Source organism: Colobus angolensis, unplaced genomic scaffold, assembly GCF_000951035.1.
Source record: "Colobus angolensis palliatus isolate OR3802 unplaced genomic scaffold, Cang.pa_1.0 Scaffold134, whole genome shotgun sequence".
Taxonomy (NCBI): Eukaryota; Metazoa; Chordata; class Mammalia; order Primates; family Cercopithecidae; genus Colobus; species Colobus angolensis.
The window spans coordinates 2,771,262-2,789,667 of record NW_012114422.1 but is presented as its reverse complement, the minus strand read 5'-3'; the positions used below and the strand labels follow the sequence as shown (position 1 = coordinate 2,789,667).

At 36.5% G+C, this 18,406-nt stretch overlaps 1 protein-coding gene across 1 annotated transcript in view; it reads right to left on the bottom strand.

The window, feature by feature from the left end:
* Nucleotides 1-3,522: 3,522 nt before the first annotated feature.
* Nucleotides 3,523-18,406, bottom strand: part of ZFYVE16 (zinc finger, FYVE domain containing 16) — a 64,823-nt gene continuing 49,939 nt past the window's right edge. Inside the window, exons 15-18 of the mRNA XM_011934333.1 lie at nt 10,027-10,189; nt 9,086-9,191; nt 8,095-8,262; nt 3,523-5,652 (exon numbers count right to left, since the gene is read on the bottom strand). Of these exons, the coding sequence (XP_011789723.1) occupies nt 5,494-5,652; nt 8,095-8,262; nt 9,086-9,191; nt 10,027-10,189 (596 nt within the window). The 3' untranslated portion in view covers nt 3,523-5,493. The remainder of the gene's footprint in view (nt 5,653-8,094; nt 8,263-9,085; nt 9,192-10,026; nt 10,190-18,406) is intronic.

Sequence of the window (18,406 nt, the reverse complement as noted above, 5' to 3'; positions counted from 1 at the left end):
CACCACTGCACTCTAGCCTGGGCAACAGAGCAAGACTCCATCTCATTAAAAAGAAAAAAAAAAGGAAAGAACAAAGAAAATCTCTTTATTTCATCTTCTTTCCTAAAGAATATATTTGCTGGATAAAAGATTCTGTGTTGATGGTTTTGCTGCTTTTTAAAAGCACTTTATAAATGTTGCTCCATGGTTTCTGATGAGAAATCTGCCATCACTGAAATATTTGGTTCTCCTATATACAAAGTATTGTTTTCTGCCAGTTGCTTTCAAAATATTTTCTTTACACTTGGTTTCATCACTTTGATTATGATGTGCCTGGGTGCAGTTTTCCTTTTTGGGATTTGCTGTGCCAGTAGACCTGCTTTAAATAGAATACTATGTAAATGTATGTAAATACTTGTCTTTTGCCAAATGTTTGGAAGTTTTCAGCTATTATTTCTTCAGATACTTTTTTCTTCCAGTTTTTCTTTTTGGACTCCTAAGACATGAATATTAGACCGTTTGATATTGTCCTACAGATCCCCAAAGGTCTTCTCATATTTTTCACTTTTTTCTTTGTCATTCAGACTGGATAATTTCTGCTCATGTATCTTCAAATTTACTGACTCTTCCCTCAGTCATCTTCATTCTGTTGTTGAGACCTTCCAGTAAATTTTGTTATTGTATTTTCAGTTCTACAATTTCCACTTGATTCTTTTTATAGCTTCTATGCTGAGACTTTTAGCTTTCCATTTATTTCAACAGTGTTTACCTTTATATATTTCCTTTGGAGAAATGTCTTCTTTACTTTGTGTAGCATGATTAAAATAACTAGTTTAACGGCCAGGTGTGCTGGCTCATGCCTGTAATCCCAGCACTTTGGGAGGCCCAGGCAGGCAGATCACTTGAGGTCAGGAGTTTGAGACCAGCCTGGCCAACAGGGTGAAACTCAGTCTCTACTAAAAATACAAAAAATTATCTGGGCATCGTGGTACACACCTGTAGTCGCAGCTACTCAGGAGGCTGAGGCAGGAGAATCACTTGCACCCTGGGGGGTGGAGGATGCAGTGAGCCAAGAGTATGCCACTAGACTGTCTCAAAAATAAATAAAATAAAAAATAAACTAGTTTAAGTCTTTTTCTGATAATTCTGACATTTGGGTAACCTTAGAGTTGGCTCTTGTTCATTGTCTTTTCCCTGGAGAGTTGCTTAGGTTTCACTAGTTCTTTGCTAAGTAATTTTGGATTGTTTCTGGGATATATTTGGAATATTGATATTCTCTATCCTGTTTAAACCTTCATAAGCATGTTTTTGTTTTTTTTGTTTTAACAGACCATCAATCCAGTTAAGTTTCAGAGCACACATCCTAGCCATTTTTTTGGTGGCTGTGGTTCCAATGTTAGTTTTCACTGCCTTTGTTAAGCTGTTCTTTGCCCCAATTGTGCACCATCTGGTGGCTAATCTGAAACCTGGACAGTGGCCTACACTGTAATTCAGGGTTCAGAACCTTTGCTCACCTTGCTTCTGGTGAGTTTCACACATACACAGCTTGGGAGATGATCCCAGGATTTTATTCACAGTTTTAAGGGTTCCTTTCCTTTAGTTCCCTCCTATTTGTAATCTTACCTATACTCTGGTTTCTAGGACCCCATTCTTGGTTTCTGGCTAGAAAGTCAGGGCTTTAGCCTCCCCACACCATTGCCAGTGTTCTGCCCTACAATGTCTGCCGCTAGTGCACCAGGGGTAAGAGAAGAGTGATACCTCTTTACTGCTGCGAGATTGATGTAGAGCAAGGAAAGTCCAGAAGGTTCCAAGTCATTACCCATGGTGTCTACTGTTTGGGAGGTGGGTCTTACTGCATCTTTCCTGAGGCTTAGAATAGTACAATTAAATTAAAAACGGTTTTGTCCCATAGCCTCCAACCTCCTTTCTGGTCCTCTGACTAGAAAGAGCAAATTGCTTCTTGGACTCTTTTTCTCTGTCAGCTAGCATTTCCAGTTGTCCTGCTAAATGTCTTTTTCCTTTTTATTTATTTATTTTTTTGAGACAAGGTTTTGCTCTGTTGCACGATCACAGCTCACTGAAGCCTCAACCTTTTGGGCTCAAGTGATCCTCCCACCTCAGCCCCCATGAAGCTGGTACCACAGGTATAGCCACCACACCTGGCTATTTTTTAAAATTATTTTATTTTGTAGACACAGTGTCTCCCTGTGTTGCTCACTCTGGTCTCAACCCGAGCTCAGTGTGAGCCACTGTACCTGGCCCTGTTATGTGTCTATGTGTGGATTTTCTAGTTTATTCTGTTTGGGATTTGTCTGGCTTCTACAATGTATGGGGCCACGTCTTTCATCAGTTTTCAAAATTCTGCATTCTATCTAAGTATTTTCTCTGTCCTATTCTCACCTCTCCTCTCACAGCTAATGAAGCACATTAGAATTTTTCACTGTGTTCTCTACGGGTCTTCTGGTTTTTTCCAGCTGTTTCTCCCATGTTGCTCTGTGAATAGTTTCTCCTGAGTTATCTTCCAGTTTATAAATTACCCCTGACTGGCTGTTCTATTACATCTATTTACTGAGTTTTAAAGTGCAGTTTTTAATGTATATTCTTGAAATGTTTATATTCAGTTCTTTTCCAGATTAGCTCCACAACTTTTTATAGTAGTTTCCCATTTCCTGCAAGTACATTCACACACCTGACTTTTTCTTAAGCAAAGAAAACAAATCTAATACCTACATCTGTGAGTTTGTTTTCATTGCTTCAAGTAATTCTTGCCTCTGGAATCTAGTTTCCTTATATGACTACTTATTTTTTTACTATGTGTTACTAGACATATTTGAAAAGTAATTTGAGGACTACAGAGAAATTACTTTTCCATGGAAAGTATTTACATTTTACTCTCTCTGTCACCTGGAGGCATTACTAGTGTGGGAACACTTAAAGGAAGTTCAGTGCTTAAGATTCTCTAGATCACTGGGGCAATTCTAAACTTGCCTGTTCCTTTACATTGATTCTTCCACCTCTGATTCATTATCATCCTAAAGGTGAAACTATGTGGGGATCTCAGCCTATTGTGCGGAGGGTCTCCTGTTAGGTGCGTCACCTTATATGGGCCCTGAACTTTAATTTCTGTCCCCCTCACTCATAAGGTTGTCAGAGTAAGGGTCCATGCTCGCTTCTCTTACTCTCTTTACTTTTGGACTAGGCATTCCTTATTGTCTGGAAAATCTCTTTGATGTTTTAAGATTATTCTTGTGTTTTAATCAGGAATTGTTTTCAACAGGAACATGATGTAAATATCCAAGCATGCAATTTTCAGAAACAGGAAGTTTCCCACAATTGAATCTTTGTTCCTACATGGCCAAATCCTACTCTTTCTGTTGTCATACTCTGCACTTAAGTGCATACTACTTGTGGCATGGAATCCATAAATGTTGATAAAGAACTATGTCTAATTCTGTCAGAACAATTAATCATTTTTAGAAATTTTTGCTTAGAAACCTGGTAAAGTGCTCTGCATGTAGCAAGTATAAAAACACACAAAGTTTGTTGAACAACTGCATAAAACAGATGGGCTAGATTTTACTTCATATTTCAAAATTCAGAGAAAGAGAGTAGTATTAAAAGACATAAGCCAAAAATAGATCATTGCAGACTGAGTACAAAGAACTATTCTATTTCTTCACTCTTAAAAAATTAAAATTTCAAATTACGTACCAATGACCAAATAAGTAACATTCAGAAACATACTATATATCTACAAAGAATACTTCAAAATGTGCCTCCAAACTTCAGGCACGTAATTCCAATTTTTATTGAATGTAGAGATTTTAAGAAAACAAATCCAAAGCTATTCCATCATGGAACAGCCCTCTACCATTTGGTTATTTTAAGACTGTGCAGTTACTCACATGGCAGAATACACACACTACATTAAGAAAACATAAATTGGGTTTGATATGCAATTGTTTTCATCTTACACCATTTCAATACATTTCACAAATTATAACAGGTTGCCATTTTAGTGAATATCTGCAGCACTTTACATTGTTCATGAAGTAGCTACTTCCAGAAGGCTGATATTCTCCTCCAAATTGTCTTTGGCTAGTACTACAGATGTGATTCAGTCCAAACTATATGCCCAAACTGATTAAAATTCTCAGTCTCTCCTAGCTTGAGACCTGAGATCCTGAGTTATAACTTTGACTTGATCTTCAAGTTGAGATGCTTCATAAATATTTTTCTTAAAACAGGACTATTTAACATAATTTATTTTTCTTGAAATATATGAGTGTTTTTGATACAAAAACATATTACACATAAGAATGTTTAAAGCATCAAAATAATGATTAAATTTTTTACATAAATGACAGGACTACAGTATGCCCCCCACTTTTTTGATGTTTGAAGAGAAAAAATCTGTAACAATTTCAAATACATAGGATTTAACTTATGTTAATATCCTGTTATAAAAAATAACTACCATATAAAGAATTTAAAATATGCAAAAGTAATTAGTTTATTTAAATTCATACTTATACATTGGTGTCAGTGAAAATATGCTGAGTTGCCAAGAAATTTCTAAGGATTAAAGTGGAAGTAAAAAAACCTGTTTCAGGCTTCATTTATTGCTACATAATGACTACTTCAAGGGTCATCTGGCCTGTCGTCAGTCACTCTTAGAAGTGGTAAATACAGTGGTATACTTTGGAAGGAAAGGAGGAAAAAAATAATGCACTGTGATACAAAAATATTACCTATATATAAATTATTAAAGATTTATAAAACACATTCAGAATATGTTCTTGCTATAAAAACAATATACTTAAATACAGAAGCAAAAAGTCCTGAAGCACCCATAATTATTTTAATATCCATTTAATCAGGAAAAAATATATATATGGATATATAATACATACATATATAATAATTTGAGAAGAAAAAAGGCAAAATTCTGATTTTAATCCAAAACGAGTTTATCTAATTATGGAGGTAGGTCTCCACTCCAATTATACAAATAAGTTATCAGCTTTATTCAAAGAATTATAGGTCTAAGATCTCAAAACTGGTTTTTGTGCCACTGAAATACAATTTTGACAGACTTTAGAAACCAGTATTCTAACTGGCATATACACAAAACAGATATTTCCTTCATAAGGTTACATCTGAAAAGAGCCTCATTAAAATCATTATTGGCATAAAGAGGTATACCTAAGTGCAGATACTTTGGCTTAGCATTTAAATAACACAGTAAATGCTACAAATTTCTTAGAAGAAATCTTTGTCTTTTTAGTACTTAAATTAATTGTAAAGCTTCAAAAAGTATGGATCTCTTAAATTTTTAGATATTTAAATATTGTGCTAATGATCTGAAAAGATCATTCCTGCCTAAAGAGCAAAGCTTATGTGTTTCAAAAATCAGACATATTTATACTTTTAGTGTTTGTGGCATTTCAGCTTTAGTGCTGGAGTTAGTTTTAACAAATCAGGTTGCAATATGTAATACGGCACATTCTTTCACTAAAAAAGATGTTCTATAATGAAAAACACTAATTCTATTTCTAATGGTAAACTAGAGTTGGAGGTCCCACCATGGATCACAGGTATCAGAGCACTATCAAGATCATTTAGATAATGCTGAGGCAGAAGTTGGCCTTCAGATCCTGCCTGAAATTCAACCTGGAAAAAAAAAACATCTTGATAAGAAAATGAGCAATCTTGTCTAGCTCAGAATGTGAATATAAAATAAGTGAAATATTTTAAAATATCAGTTCAAGCATGTTAAATAAAATATTGATATATTTATTTTAAAAATTCTACATTCTCCTGTATCTTTTATCTGTCTACTACATAAATTATAATTGTCCCTCCCCATATATCATAAAGATAAAATTCCACTATGTCATACTTTATGTTTCCTCTAAATGAACACATAAACAAATTAGAGGGATTAAGCTTTGAATAACTGCCGACACTACTTAAATTAAAAACCCCATGGTATTAAAAATACTTAAATTTCAAATTTGTTATTGCAATAATATTTAATATTAGACTCTAACGTTGGTGCAAATTACATTTTAATACATTTGGCTAAAAAAAATTTACAGTGCTTACTCAAATATAGTGGGTGCTTCCTTGAAAAGAGGGCTTTTAATAGTGAGATACAAACAAAACCCCTTTTCCAGTGAGAACTATGAGTAAAACATATCCTGGCTGGAGAAAAGCAAACCTTCAGCATATGAACTCACCCATGTTTAGATTAACTATTCTAATGAAGTCTCTGATTTGAAAATCTATATTGGATGTTGGAAAGAGTTACTTGGATGTCAGAAAGAGAACTTTCAGTTCAAATCTGTTAGGAAAATAAATATTCCTATTCCTAAAAAATTAGAAATATTTTCCTAACAGATTTGAACTGAAAGTTGAAAGAAAAACCAATTGTTTTCACATGCAAGATGATCATCACTCCTTGTTAAGAAAAATATGCATTAAAATAACACTGGGGGCCAGGCGTGGTGGCTCACACCTATAATCCCAACACTTTGGGAGGTCGAGGCAGGAGAATTGCTTGAGCCCAGGAGTTCAAGACCAACCTGGGAAACACAGTGAGACCCCATCTCTTTAAAAAGTAATAGTATTCATAATAATGCAGTATTATTTTTTACCTATCAAATTGTCCAAGTTCAAAAGTTTGATTATATTTCTTTGATAAGGATGTGGGGGAGGCCAGGTGCAGTGGCTCACATCTATAATCCTAGCACTTTGGGAGGCCAAGGTGGGCAGATCATGTGAGGTCAAGAGTTCAAGACTGGTCCAGCCAACATGGTGAAACCCCATGTCTGCTAAAAATACAAATATTAGCAAGGTGTGGTGGCACATGCCTGTAGTCCCAGCTACTTGGGAGGCTGAGGCAGGAGAACTGCTGGAACCCAGGGGGTAGAGGCTGCAGTGAGCCATAATCATGCCACTGCACTCTAGCCTGGGTGGCAGAATGAGACTCTGTCTCAAAAAAAGGATGTGGGGGAAAGAGCTCTCACAAAGCAGGAGGAAATAAATATAAATTGACATAACTTCTATATGGGATAATATGGTAACATCTATTGAGTATATACTCAGGCCTGGAAATTCTACTCAGAATTTTTCTTATAGATATACTATGTAAAAGCAAAATATTGTGGACAACCTGAATGTCTATCAACATATATCAAATATGCACGAATAACGAGTTAGATAAATTATGGTACATTTATATAATCAACCACTATGCCACTGTTAAAAAGAATGTATACTAGTATTAATATCTTTAAGATATATTAAAGAAAGTAAAACATCTGTAAAAGGGGGAGATGAAAAAGGAGGACACACACTTATTTGCTTGTACATGCATAAAATCACAAAGAATACATAAGAAATGAGTAACACTGATTGCTTGGCTGGAGAGGGAGGATAAAGAAAAGTATGGAGGTGAACTGATGGGTTGGATGTCAACAGTAGGAAAGATATTTCCAAGGCTGTTGCCTTATACACCTCTACTGGGAACCATTTACATTGCAGTTTGGAGTTATTATCTCGAGTCCACCAGTTACACAGAATACAGTGTGAATGCTGCTGTCTGCAAATATTCAGTGAGGTGGTCCTGTTATATATACACTTTTAGACTTTTAAGATTTAAATCATGTACATACAGAATCTAGTCAGAATAAGTAAATTTTAAAACCTACCTATAAAAGGCAGAGTAGTCATGGAGAAGGGTTCAGTAAACTATGGCCTACAAGCCAAACTTGGCCCCACTGGGTACATAAAATTTCACTGGAACATAGCCACATTTATTTGTTTACATACTGTGAATGGCTGCTTTCCCAGTATAACGGTAGTGTTGAGTAGTTGTGAAAGAAACCATACTGCCTACAATGTCCAAAATAGTTACTGTCTGTCCTTTTACGAAAAAAGTTTGCTGACCCCTGTTGTGATTAATACAGATAATATATGTGAAGTGTGTAGCACACATTTGATGCTCAACAAATTTTCATTCTCTTTCATCTCAAAAGGTTGAAGAAAAATTTGACTATTTTAATATGCAATACATTCATTTCAAAAATACATCACAAAAACAGGCCTCACCATATCAGTGTCAGTGGAAACTCTGAGTCCAATTTTATTCATCCCATTACTCTTTAGAGTTTTCAGGTGAGGGCACAGGGCAGCACTACAAGCCATGGCTATTTCTTTTGCAAACTGATAACAAGTTGATAAAATAGATAAATCCTGGTCCTTTAGAAAGTAGAACACCTGAAATGTATTTAATTAGGCAACAAGTCATGATTAAAATCAAAAGAAACTTTAAAATGCAACAATTGCTGCTTTCAATTCAAGTTTAAATTCCAATGTAAAGTACCATGAAAATCATTAGTTGTGAGGAATTCAATATCAATAGCTTGATCTGTACTATAAGTAAAAACATAAAACCAAAAGTTATGGTAAATATGGAAACATCTCAGCAATTTTTGCCTGAAGTTAATTGTAGCAAGGAAAGCCTTGTTAAATCAGTATAAGTCTATCCTGTAAAGAACACCTATATGAAGTTAAGATAAAACAAATCATGTTCCATTGTGCCTATATTCTCTATAGGTTCTATTTTGCACATGTAATAAAATCACAAAGAATGTGTAAGAAATAAATATGAGGGGGAATAAGGAGGTAGACTAAGGAGTTGGGGGTCTATAGTTTCATATCTAATTTAAAGAAAATACTAAAGCATGAAAAAATAACTTTCATATGTGAATGCTGATTATAAATAAATGACAATATCTTATTTTTCATAATATCTGAGGAAAATGAAAATATGGTCAAGTAACATATTACAGTACTAAGATGGCAATGCTGCCAACACAGATGGTAGGCAGTACCACCATTTGATAGCCTGAACTAACCCTATGGAAATCCAATTCTGGTGTATAAAAGTCTGGGGTGGAAATGTGTATGTCTCCAAGTGTAGCATAAAAAGTATAATAAGCTACGTATAAATATTTAGAGGTTGAGTATGCACAATCTCCAAAGAACAAAAATCATACTGAAACACACAGCATGTAAAGGGACCTTCTTTCTTAGCTACCTCGGTACACTTTACAATCTTCTCATCAGTTTCAAAATCTGCTTCCAGTTTTATTTTTTCACTTGGAAATCCTTGTAATGATATTCCATCCACTGAACTGGTAACACTATGAAATAAAACATAATACAATAGAATTATTGGCACCAACGTGTTTTTTGAAATGAATTATTAGATTTGAACAGACAGAATGAGGGAAAAAATATAAAAGAAGGTATCTCCATTATATACAAAATAATTAAATCTGTAGTTCATATTCATTTACTAAGATTTCTTGATTGTGTAGTAATCTTTTTTCGTTCATCAATAAATTATATCTCCTTTTTCATATGCCCAATTCAGACCTGAAGTTTAAAATACCTTAGACAGTCTAATAAAAAAGCTGCCTCATGAATTCCAAAACCCTATTTTGGAATCCTTCAGCCCTCTTCTTCCTTCTTTGCTCCAGACCCCTTAGCCAATCTCAAAAAAAGAAAGAAAATGGGTAACTGAAGAGAGGAAGGAGTGGCAGTAATAATCTGTAAGGCCTCTAATGTAAATATTATTAAATTCAGTTGTTTGTATTTATAGTGAATCAAAATAATACAGTATATATCTTCCAAAGGGAATCTTTTACTTATGTGACAAAAATAGGTACCATCTGAAAGAAAAAGTGTCTTGCCTTTCTCAGCTGTGGCATCAAGCCCACACTGCTACACAATGGATGTTTCATTATCAAGCCCCTCCCAAACAGACCATCCTGGCCCAAAAACCACACCACCATTTATGAAGTTAGTTAGGTACATATTTGAAAAACAGATTGCATTCATTAATTTGAGTAAAGGCATTTAAATTGATGGTATAAAAATTGATTCGTTCATAAAATATTTAATTTTATTAATAGGATGTTTTAATCCTGCACTTCCCTTCAAATCAATTATATTTTAGAATTTAAAAATTCCTACCCTTTGTTTCCTTTTTCTTCAGCATCTACCCAGCAGATATCCACATATTCTCTCAGGTCTACTGCATCAACTTTCCCACATGTAATTTTAAAGTCTTTCTGCTCTCGTAAAGCTAGCCGCAAGCCATTCATGGTCTCTGGAGTTATCTGTACCATTAAGCCATCTAGAAATGAGAGTAAGTTTCACATTTCTTTTGCCAAATACCAATGTGTATATCTAAGCCATAAAATTTGCTACCAAAATATGTTCTGTGTAAGATTCAAGTTTTAAATCATTCGCTAATCATCTTAATGGTTGTTTTCCACTAGGAAATAAGTATTTTGCAAAGTTAAGAATTTTTTTTTTAAGGTTGAAACAAAGATGAGAATTTCTGCTTCTGGCTATGATGAAATAACTCATACCAGATAGCCCTTTCATGACAACCAACCCTAAGACTAGACAAAATATATGAGATAACTGGTTTTAGGTTCTGGACAATAGGCAGTGCAATATTGAGATCCCTAGAGGGAATCTGAAGAGGTTAAGCCCACAGTTATCTCCAGGTACAGAGAGGAAATTATTCCCAGACAGAGAGCCCAAGCCCACAGTTATCTCCAGGTACAGAGAGGAAATTATTCCCAGAGAGCCCTTACTCTCTGCCCTGGGCTCTCTGCGTGGGGATAATTTCTTCAAGGTGACCCACTAAGTCTACAATGGCCCTATTGGCTGAGAACTCAGAGATAAAGAGTTTGGTGAAGCCTAGAATCTGCAGCCAGGACACTTAAGAGTGGGGCACCAGAAAACTGCATGGAAGACTTTGAAGTCTTTGGACTAGAACTGGGGACACAATGACAGAGACTAGATGAGGCTTAAACATAGCATAGTGTTATAGCATGGGGAACAGAATGGAGATAATAGAAGTTAAATAATGTTGGGGAATTTGGTCATGTGGACCAACCAAAGTGAATAGACTTTATTAACACCTCATTAACAAGCATTGTAGACAAGCCAAAATGAAGCCCTTACAAAATCTATAGGCAAAATAGATTTGAAAACTGAGTACTGTCAAATTAGTGGGGACTGGGAAACACCTTAGGATTTCTACAAATCCATCTTAATAAAGTGAAAAATCAAGTCTACGCAATGTCAAGGTTATCAACCATGAAACTGCCTACTAAAACATAAACCTTCTTCAGCAAAATGTAATTAGAATCTAGTTTCTAAAGCACGTAACAATGACAAATACACAATCAAAAATTACTAGATAGGCCAGGTGTGGTGGCTCACAACTGTAATCCCCGTGCTTAGGGAGGCCAAGGAGGGAGTATCTCTTAAGGCCAGGAGTTCAAGACCAGCCTGGACAACACAGTGAAACCCCATCTCTACAAAACGTTCAAAAATTAGCCAGGTGTGGTGGTGTGTACCTGCAGTTCCACCTACTCAGGAGGCTGATGCAGGAGGATCACTTAGCCCAGGAGTTCAAGGCTGCAGTGAGCTATGACTGTACCACTGTACTCCAGCCTGGGCAACAGAGTGAGAGCCTGTCTCAAAAAAAAAAATTACTAGACAGAAATGAGAAAATGTGACCCCTTCGGCAACTGAAGACAACTTCAAGATGGCCAATTAAGCATATAAAAATTTTAAAAGAGCTATAATAAATATATTCAAAGACAGGCTAGGAGCGGTGGCTCATGCCTGTAATCCCAGCACTTTGGGAGGCTGAGGCGGGCAGATTATGAGGTCAGGAGATCGAGATCATCCTGGCTAACATGGTGAAACCCTGTCTCTACTAAAAATACAAAAAATTAGCCAGGCGAGGTGGCGGGCGCCTGTAGTCCCAGCTACTCAGGAGGCTGAGGCAGAAGAATGGTGTGAACCCAGAAGGTGGAGCTTCCAGTGAGCCAAGATCGCGCCATTGCACTCCAGTCTGGGCAAGAGAGCGAGACTCCATTTCAAAAAATACATATATATATATATACACACACACACACACACACATATATGTATATATATGTATGTATATTCAAAGACCTACAGGAAACACATTCAAAGAATAAAAACCAAATATAGGCTAAATAAAGGTATAATAAATCTTGAGAGAAATACCAACTGGAAAAAGAAACAAAAAGAAATTCTGGAACAGGAAAGTACAATCTAACTAAAATTGAAACCTCAAAGTAGAGACTTAACAGTAGACTAAAGAAGGCAAAAAAAGAACTGGAGAAAATAAAGAAAAATCAGAATAAATAAAGAAAAGTATCCAATCTGAAGAACACAAAGAAAAAACATTGAAGAAAAAATGAGCAGAGCATCCAGAATCTATGGGATAACACAAAACAATCTAACACACACGTACATATATTTGCGTACACAGACACACACACACACCCCCCACACACACACAGTGACAGAGTCCTAGAAGAAGAGAGACTGGGATCTAGGCACACATAGTTAAGCTGATAAAAAACAAATATAAAGATGGTATCTCAAAAACAGACTGATGCCAGTGGCTCATACCTGTAATCCCAGTATTTTGGGGACGCTAAGGTGGGAGGATCACTTGAGTCCAGGAGATTGAGACCAGCCTGGACAACATAGGAAGACCTCATCTTTACAATCCTTTTTTTTTTTTAATTAGCCACGCAATGTGGCATGTGCTTGTAGTCCCAACTACTCAGAGGCTGAGATGGGAGGATCGCTTGAGCCCAGGAGTTCAAGCCCCAGCCTGCACGACATAGTGAAACCTTGTCTCTACAAAAAAAAAAAAACAAAAAAAATAGCCAGGTGTGGTGGTGTGTGCCTGTAGTCCTAGCTACTCAGGAGGCTGAGGTGGGAGGACTGCCTGAGCCTGGGAGGTTGAGGCTGCAGTGAGCCATGATCATGCCACTGCACTCCCACCTGGGTAAGAATGAGATCCCAGGTGAGAATGAGTCTCAAAAAAAAAAAAAAAGAAAGAAAGAAAGAGAAAGAAAAGAAATAAGAGGAAAAATATTTGGATATCTCAAATTCCATTATCAGAGTGACAGATATGGCACATAAAAATGAATCATAAAAGTTCACTTCTTAAAAGGTATTAATTGATAAACATGGATCCAGACAGGTGTGCTTCCGATTATTGCTTCTATTATATTAAGAGTCCCAGTCAGTAACCAAAATAAATAAATAAAGAGCATAAGAATTGCAAAGAAAAAAGCAAAATTACACAATTTGATTATATAATTTTAGCTACACAGAAAAGTCTAAAAGAATCTACAGATAACTTATTATAAATAAGAGTATATAATGTTGCTGAATATGTTTAAAAATGCAGAGATAAATTCATTTCTACATACCAGAAACAGATTACAATTTTAATTTAATAAGATACTATTTACATCGGCAATAAAATCTATAAGGTAAAGGAATAAATCAAGAAAATATATACAAGGCCTAAACCAAAAATCATAAAGTCACATACCACAAAACAACATTTCAGTCAATGAGGGATCACATATACAACAGTAATCCCATGAGATTATAATACAGTATTTTTTACTGTGCCTTTTCTGTGTTTAGATGTTTAGATACACAAATGCCATCATATTATAATTGTCTACCATATTCAGAACAGTAACATGCCATACAGGTTTACAAACTAGGAGTAATTGGCTATACCATATGGCCTAGGTATGCACTAGACTATACCATCTAGGTTTGTGTAAGTGCACTCTGTGAAGTTTGCACAATGACAAGATTGCCTAATGAAACATTTCTCAGAATGCATCCCCATCACTAAGCAACATATAACTGTAGATTTGAAATAAGGTGAGAGTCTACTATATGGATAGGAACACTGAAAATGGAAAATGTGCCAATTTTCTCAAAATTAAGCTAATGATTTAATGCAACCCCAAATAAAAATTCCCATGGACCTTTTGTAAACCTGACAAGTTGATCCTAAAATTAATATGAAAAATCAAAGGACTTACACTGGCCAGGACACCACTGAAAAGAAGAATAAAGCATATGGGTGCCATCAACCTCCTGAGTAGCCTGGGGTACAGGTGCATGCCACCATGAAGTTTTCATTTTAATTGTTGTAATTTTTAACTCCAGAATTTATATATTTTTCTTATAATTTTATCATTTCTATTACTTCATTGATATTCTGTTTGGTTACACATCATTCTCATGCTTTCCTTTGGTTGTTTAGACAGAGTTTCCTTTAGTTCTCTGAACATATTTTAAATAATTGATTTATACTCTTTGTCTTGTAAGTGTAATGTCTTTGTTTCCTTAGGGACAGTTCCTGTTACTTGCTTTTCCCTTCACGTATAGACCATATTTTCCTGTTTCTTTGCATATCTGGCAATTTTATGTTGAAAATGAGACATTTTAAGTAATTAATAAGGCAACCCTGGAAATCAGATTTTGTCTTCTCCACAGAGTTTGTTTTTGTTGCCGTTTGTTGTTCTATGGCTTTTTTGAACTAATTCAGTAAAATCTTTGTCATACATATGTAGTCACTAAAGTCTCTGCTGAGTTAGCTTATTAGTTGTCTAATTATTGAACTGAGATATCCTTAAATGCCTGAAACCAATAACTATCCTAGTCTTTGCTGGAAGGTCTATGTGCTTGTTAGGGCATGCCTTCAACATTCAAGTCAGGCAGTGGACAACTCCACCTTGGCCATCACTTCCTGCTTGTGCAGAGGCTCAAGGTTCATCTGAGGTGGACACATAGGACATTCCCAGGTCTTTCCTGGGCATGTGCACAGCCTTGTACTTGCAACTTGCATGTGACTCCTTACCAACATAGTATTCTCCAGCTTTTACTTTTAACCTTTAGATTTGCCTGTTGTTTGCCTCAATTGTTATCCACAGCTAGAGGCTGGTTAAATACTTGATGTATGCATAATCATTCCATTTTGACAAATGCTCCCTGAGAAGATTTTTCCCACTGGGTAAGCTTAGAGTCAGGACAAGTAAAACAGCCTTGTAAGTAGGGTCTTCCAGGAAACCACCTGAGAAGTCAAATAATGACAACTGTCTGATAGTAAGTTTTTGAAGGAGCTCCAACCCCTTACTGCCCCCACCATTGGCTATAAGTGGGGCTATAAACTGTTGGTTTTCAAGGATTCTGCTGTGCTGCAGATGAGAGGATAGGTATAGGGCAAGTTAAAATAACAGAAAGCTTGCTATTCTTACCAAGATTCTGTCATTTTTTCTTTAATAAACCATCCCCAATTGCTATAAACTTCTGGTTAATTTCCAGAGTTCTGAAAGAGTTGCTTCTGATTCTTTGCCAGTTTCCTCATTCCTTTTATGGGGCAGAGTATTTTTGAGGTTTTCAGTGTGGAACTTTCACTAATGTCATCCTCCATAGTATCTCAGTTACAGAGCTTTATAGGAAACCCTTTTATCCAAAGAAATAGGAAAATATGGCCTATATACGAAGGGAAAGGCAAGTAGCAGGGACTGTCTGTAAGGAAACAAAGACATTACACTTACTAGACAAAGGGTATAAATCAATTATTGTAAATATGTTCAGACAACTAAAGGAAACTATGTCTAAAGAATCAAAGAAAGTATGAGAATGATGCCTAACCAAACAGAATATCAATGAAATGATATAGATTACAAAATTATAAGAAAAAAATACAAATTCTGGAGTTCAAAATTACTATTAAAATGAAAACTTCACTAGTGGAGTTCAACAACAGATTTGACTAGGCAGAAGAATTTGTGAATTTGAAAAGGGACCAACTAAGACTACCTGGTCTGATGAACAGGAAGAAAAAAGAAGAAAAATGAACAGACCCTCAAGAGACATTGTGGGTATATCATCAAGAATACCAACATATGCGGCTCGGCAGAGTGGCTCATGCCTGTAATCCCAGCACTTTGGGAGGTTGAGGCAGGTGGATCACCTGAGGTCAGGAGTTCGAGACCAGCCTGGCCAACATGGTGAAACCCTGTCTCTACTAAAAGTACAAAAAATTAGCTGGGCGTGGTGGTGGGCGCCTGTAATCCCAGCTAACGGGAAGCTGAGGCAGGAGAAATGCTTGAACCCAGGAGGCGGAGGTTGCAGTGAGTCAAGATCACGCCATTGCACTCAAGCTTGGGCAACAACTGGGAAACTCCATCTCAAAAAAAAAAAAAGAATACCAATATATGCATAATGAAAAACACTAATCTGAACATCTAAGAATCACGGAGAATTCCAAGTACACTATAAATGCAAAGGGATCCAGCCCTAAACACATCATAGTCAAATTGTGAACGACAAAGAGTGACATGAAAGCAGCAACAAAGCAAATCATGACATACAAAGGATTTCAAATAAAATTAACTGCTGATTTCCTAATCAGAAATTACGTAGAGACCAGGCACAGTGGCTCATGCCTATAATTCCAACGCTTTGGGAGGGTGAGGCAAGAGGAATGCTTGAGCCTAGGAGTTTGAGACCAGCCTGGGCAACACAGTGAGACCCTGTCTCTACAAAAAATAGAAAAAAATGAGCTAGACATGGTGGTACATATCTGTAGTTCCACCTACTCAGGAGGCTGAGATGGGAGGGTCGTTTGAGCCCAAGAGTCAAGGCTGTAGTGAGCTGTGATTATGCCACTGCACTCCAGCCAGGGTGACAAAGCTAAATCCTGTCTCAGAAAAAAAAAAAAAAGAAAAAAAGAAAGAAAGAAAAGGAAGAAAAAAAGAAACCACGGAGGCCAGAAGACAGTGGAAAGACATATTCAAAGTGCTAAATGAAAAATATTATTAACCAGAAAGTCTACGTCCAGCAAAACTCTCCTTCAAAAATGAAGGAGAAATTAGCACATTCCCACATAAACAAAAACAGAGAAAATGTGTTGCTGGCACATCTCAAGTACAAGAAATACTAAAGTGAGTCCCTCACACTTAAATAAAAGGATGCTAGACAGTAACTTGAATGCACATGAATAAAAGAATAGGCAAGGTAACTGCATAAGTTAATATATAAGAACATACATGTATTTTGGGTTGTAACACTTTCCTCTTCTCATTTAAAAAACATCTACATAAATCAATAATTATAAATCAGTGTTGACGGGCACATAATGTATACACATGTAATTTGTATGGCAATAACAACACAAAGGAGGAGAGAGGAAATGATAAACAGGAGTAAACTTTTTATATACTATGGAAATTAGATTGGTATTTATCTGAATTACATTATTAAACATTTAGGTATTAACTGTAATGCCTATTAAATAACTAAAAAATATATATTAAAAGAAGTGACGGCCGGGCGCGGTGGCTGAAGCCTGTAATCCCAGCACTTTGGGAGGCCGACACGGGCGGATCACGAGGTCAGGAGATCGAGACCATCCTGGCTAATACAGTGAAACCCCGTCTCTACTAAAAAGTACAAAAAACTAGCCGGGCGACGAGGCGGGCGCCTGTAGTCCCAGCTACTCGGGAGGCTGAGACAGGAGAATGGCGTGAACCCGGGAAGCGGAGCTTGCAGTGAGCGAGATCCGGCCACTGCACTCCAGCCTGGGCGGCAGAGCAAGACTCCGTCTAAAAAAAAAAAAAAGAAGTGACAAGTGAATTAAAATGGCACACTAGAAAATATCTAACACAAAAAAAATATCTAACACAAAAAAAACAGTAGGGAAGGAACAGAGAAACAAAATATAATTGACAAACCTTTACTAAAATAACCAAGAAAAAAAAGAAGATTCAAATTACTAAAATCAGCAATTAATAAGGGGACATTACTACCAACGTCACAGAAATAAAGAATTATAAGGGAGTACTACGAAGAATGCTATGCCAGCAAATTAGATAACATAAATGAAATGGATACATTCTTAGTGATATGGTTAGGCTTTGTGTTCCCACCCAAATCTCATTTTGAATTCTAATCCCCATAATCCTCACATGTCAAGGGAGAGAACAGGTGGAAGTAATTGAATCATGGGGGCAGTTTCCCCCATGCTGTTGCTGTGATAATGAGACAGTTCTAGAAAGATCTGATGGTTTTATAAGGGACTCTTCCCCTTAGCTCAGCACTTCTACCAGCCGCCTTGTGAAGAAGGTGCTTTGCTTCCCCTTCACCTTCTGCCATGATCATGTTTCCTGAGGCTGTGCTGAACTGTGAGTCAATTAAACCTCTTTCCTTTATAAATTACCCAGTCTTGGGTATGTCCTTATAGCAGCATGAGAACAGACTAATAGAGTAAATTGATACCACACAGAGTGGGGTGTTGCTATAAAGATACTTGAAAATGTGGAAGTGACTTTGGAACTGCGTATCAGGCAGAGGTTAGAACAGTTTGGAGGGCTCAGAAGAAGAGAGGAGGATGTGGGAAAGTTTGAAATTTCCTAGCGACTTGTTGAATGGCTTTGACCAAAATGCTGGTAGTGATATGGACAAT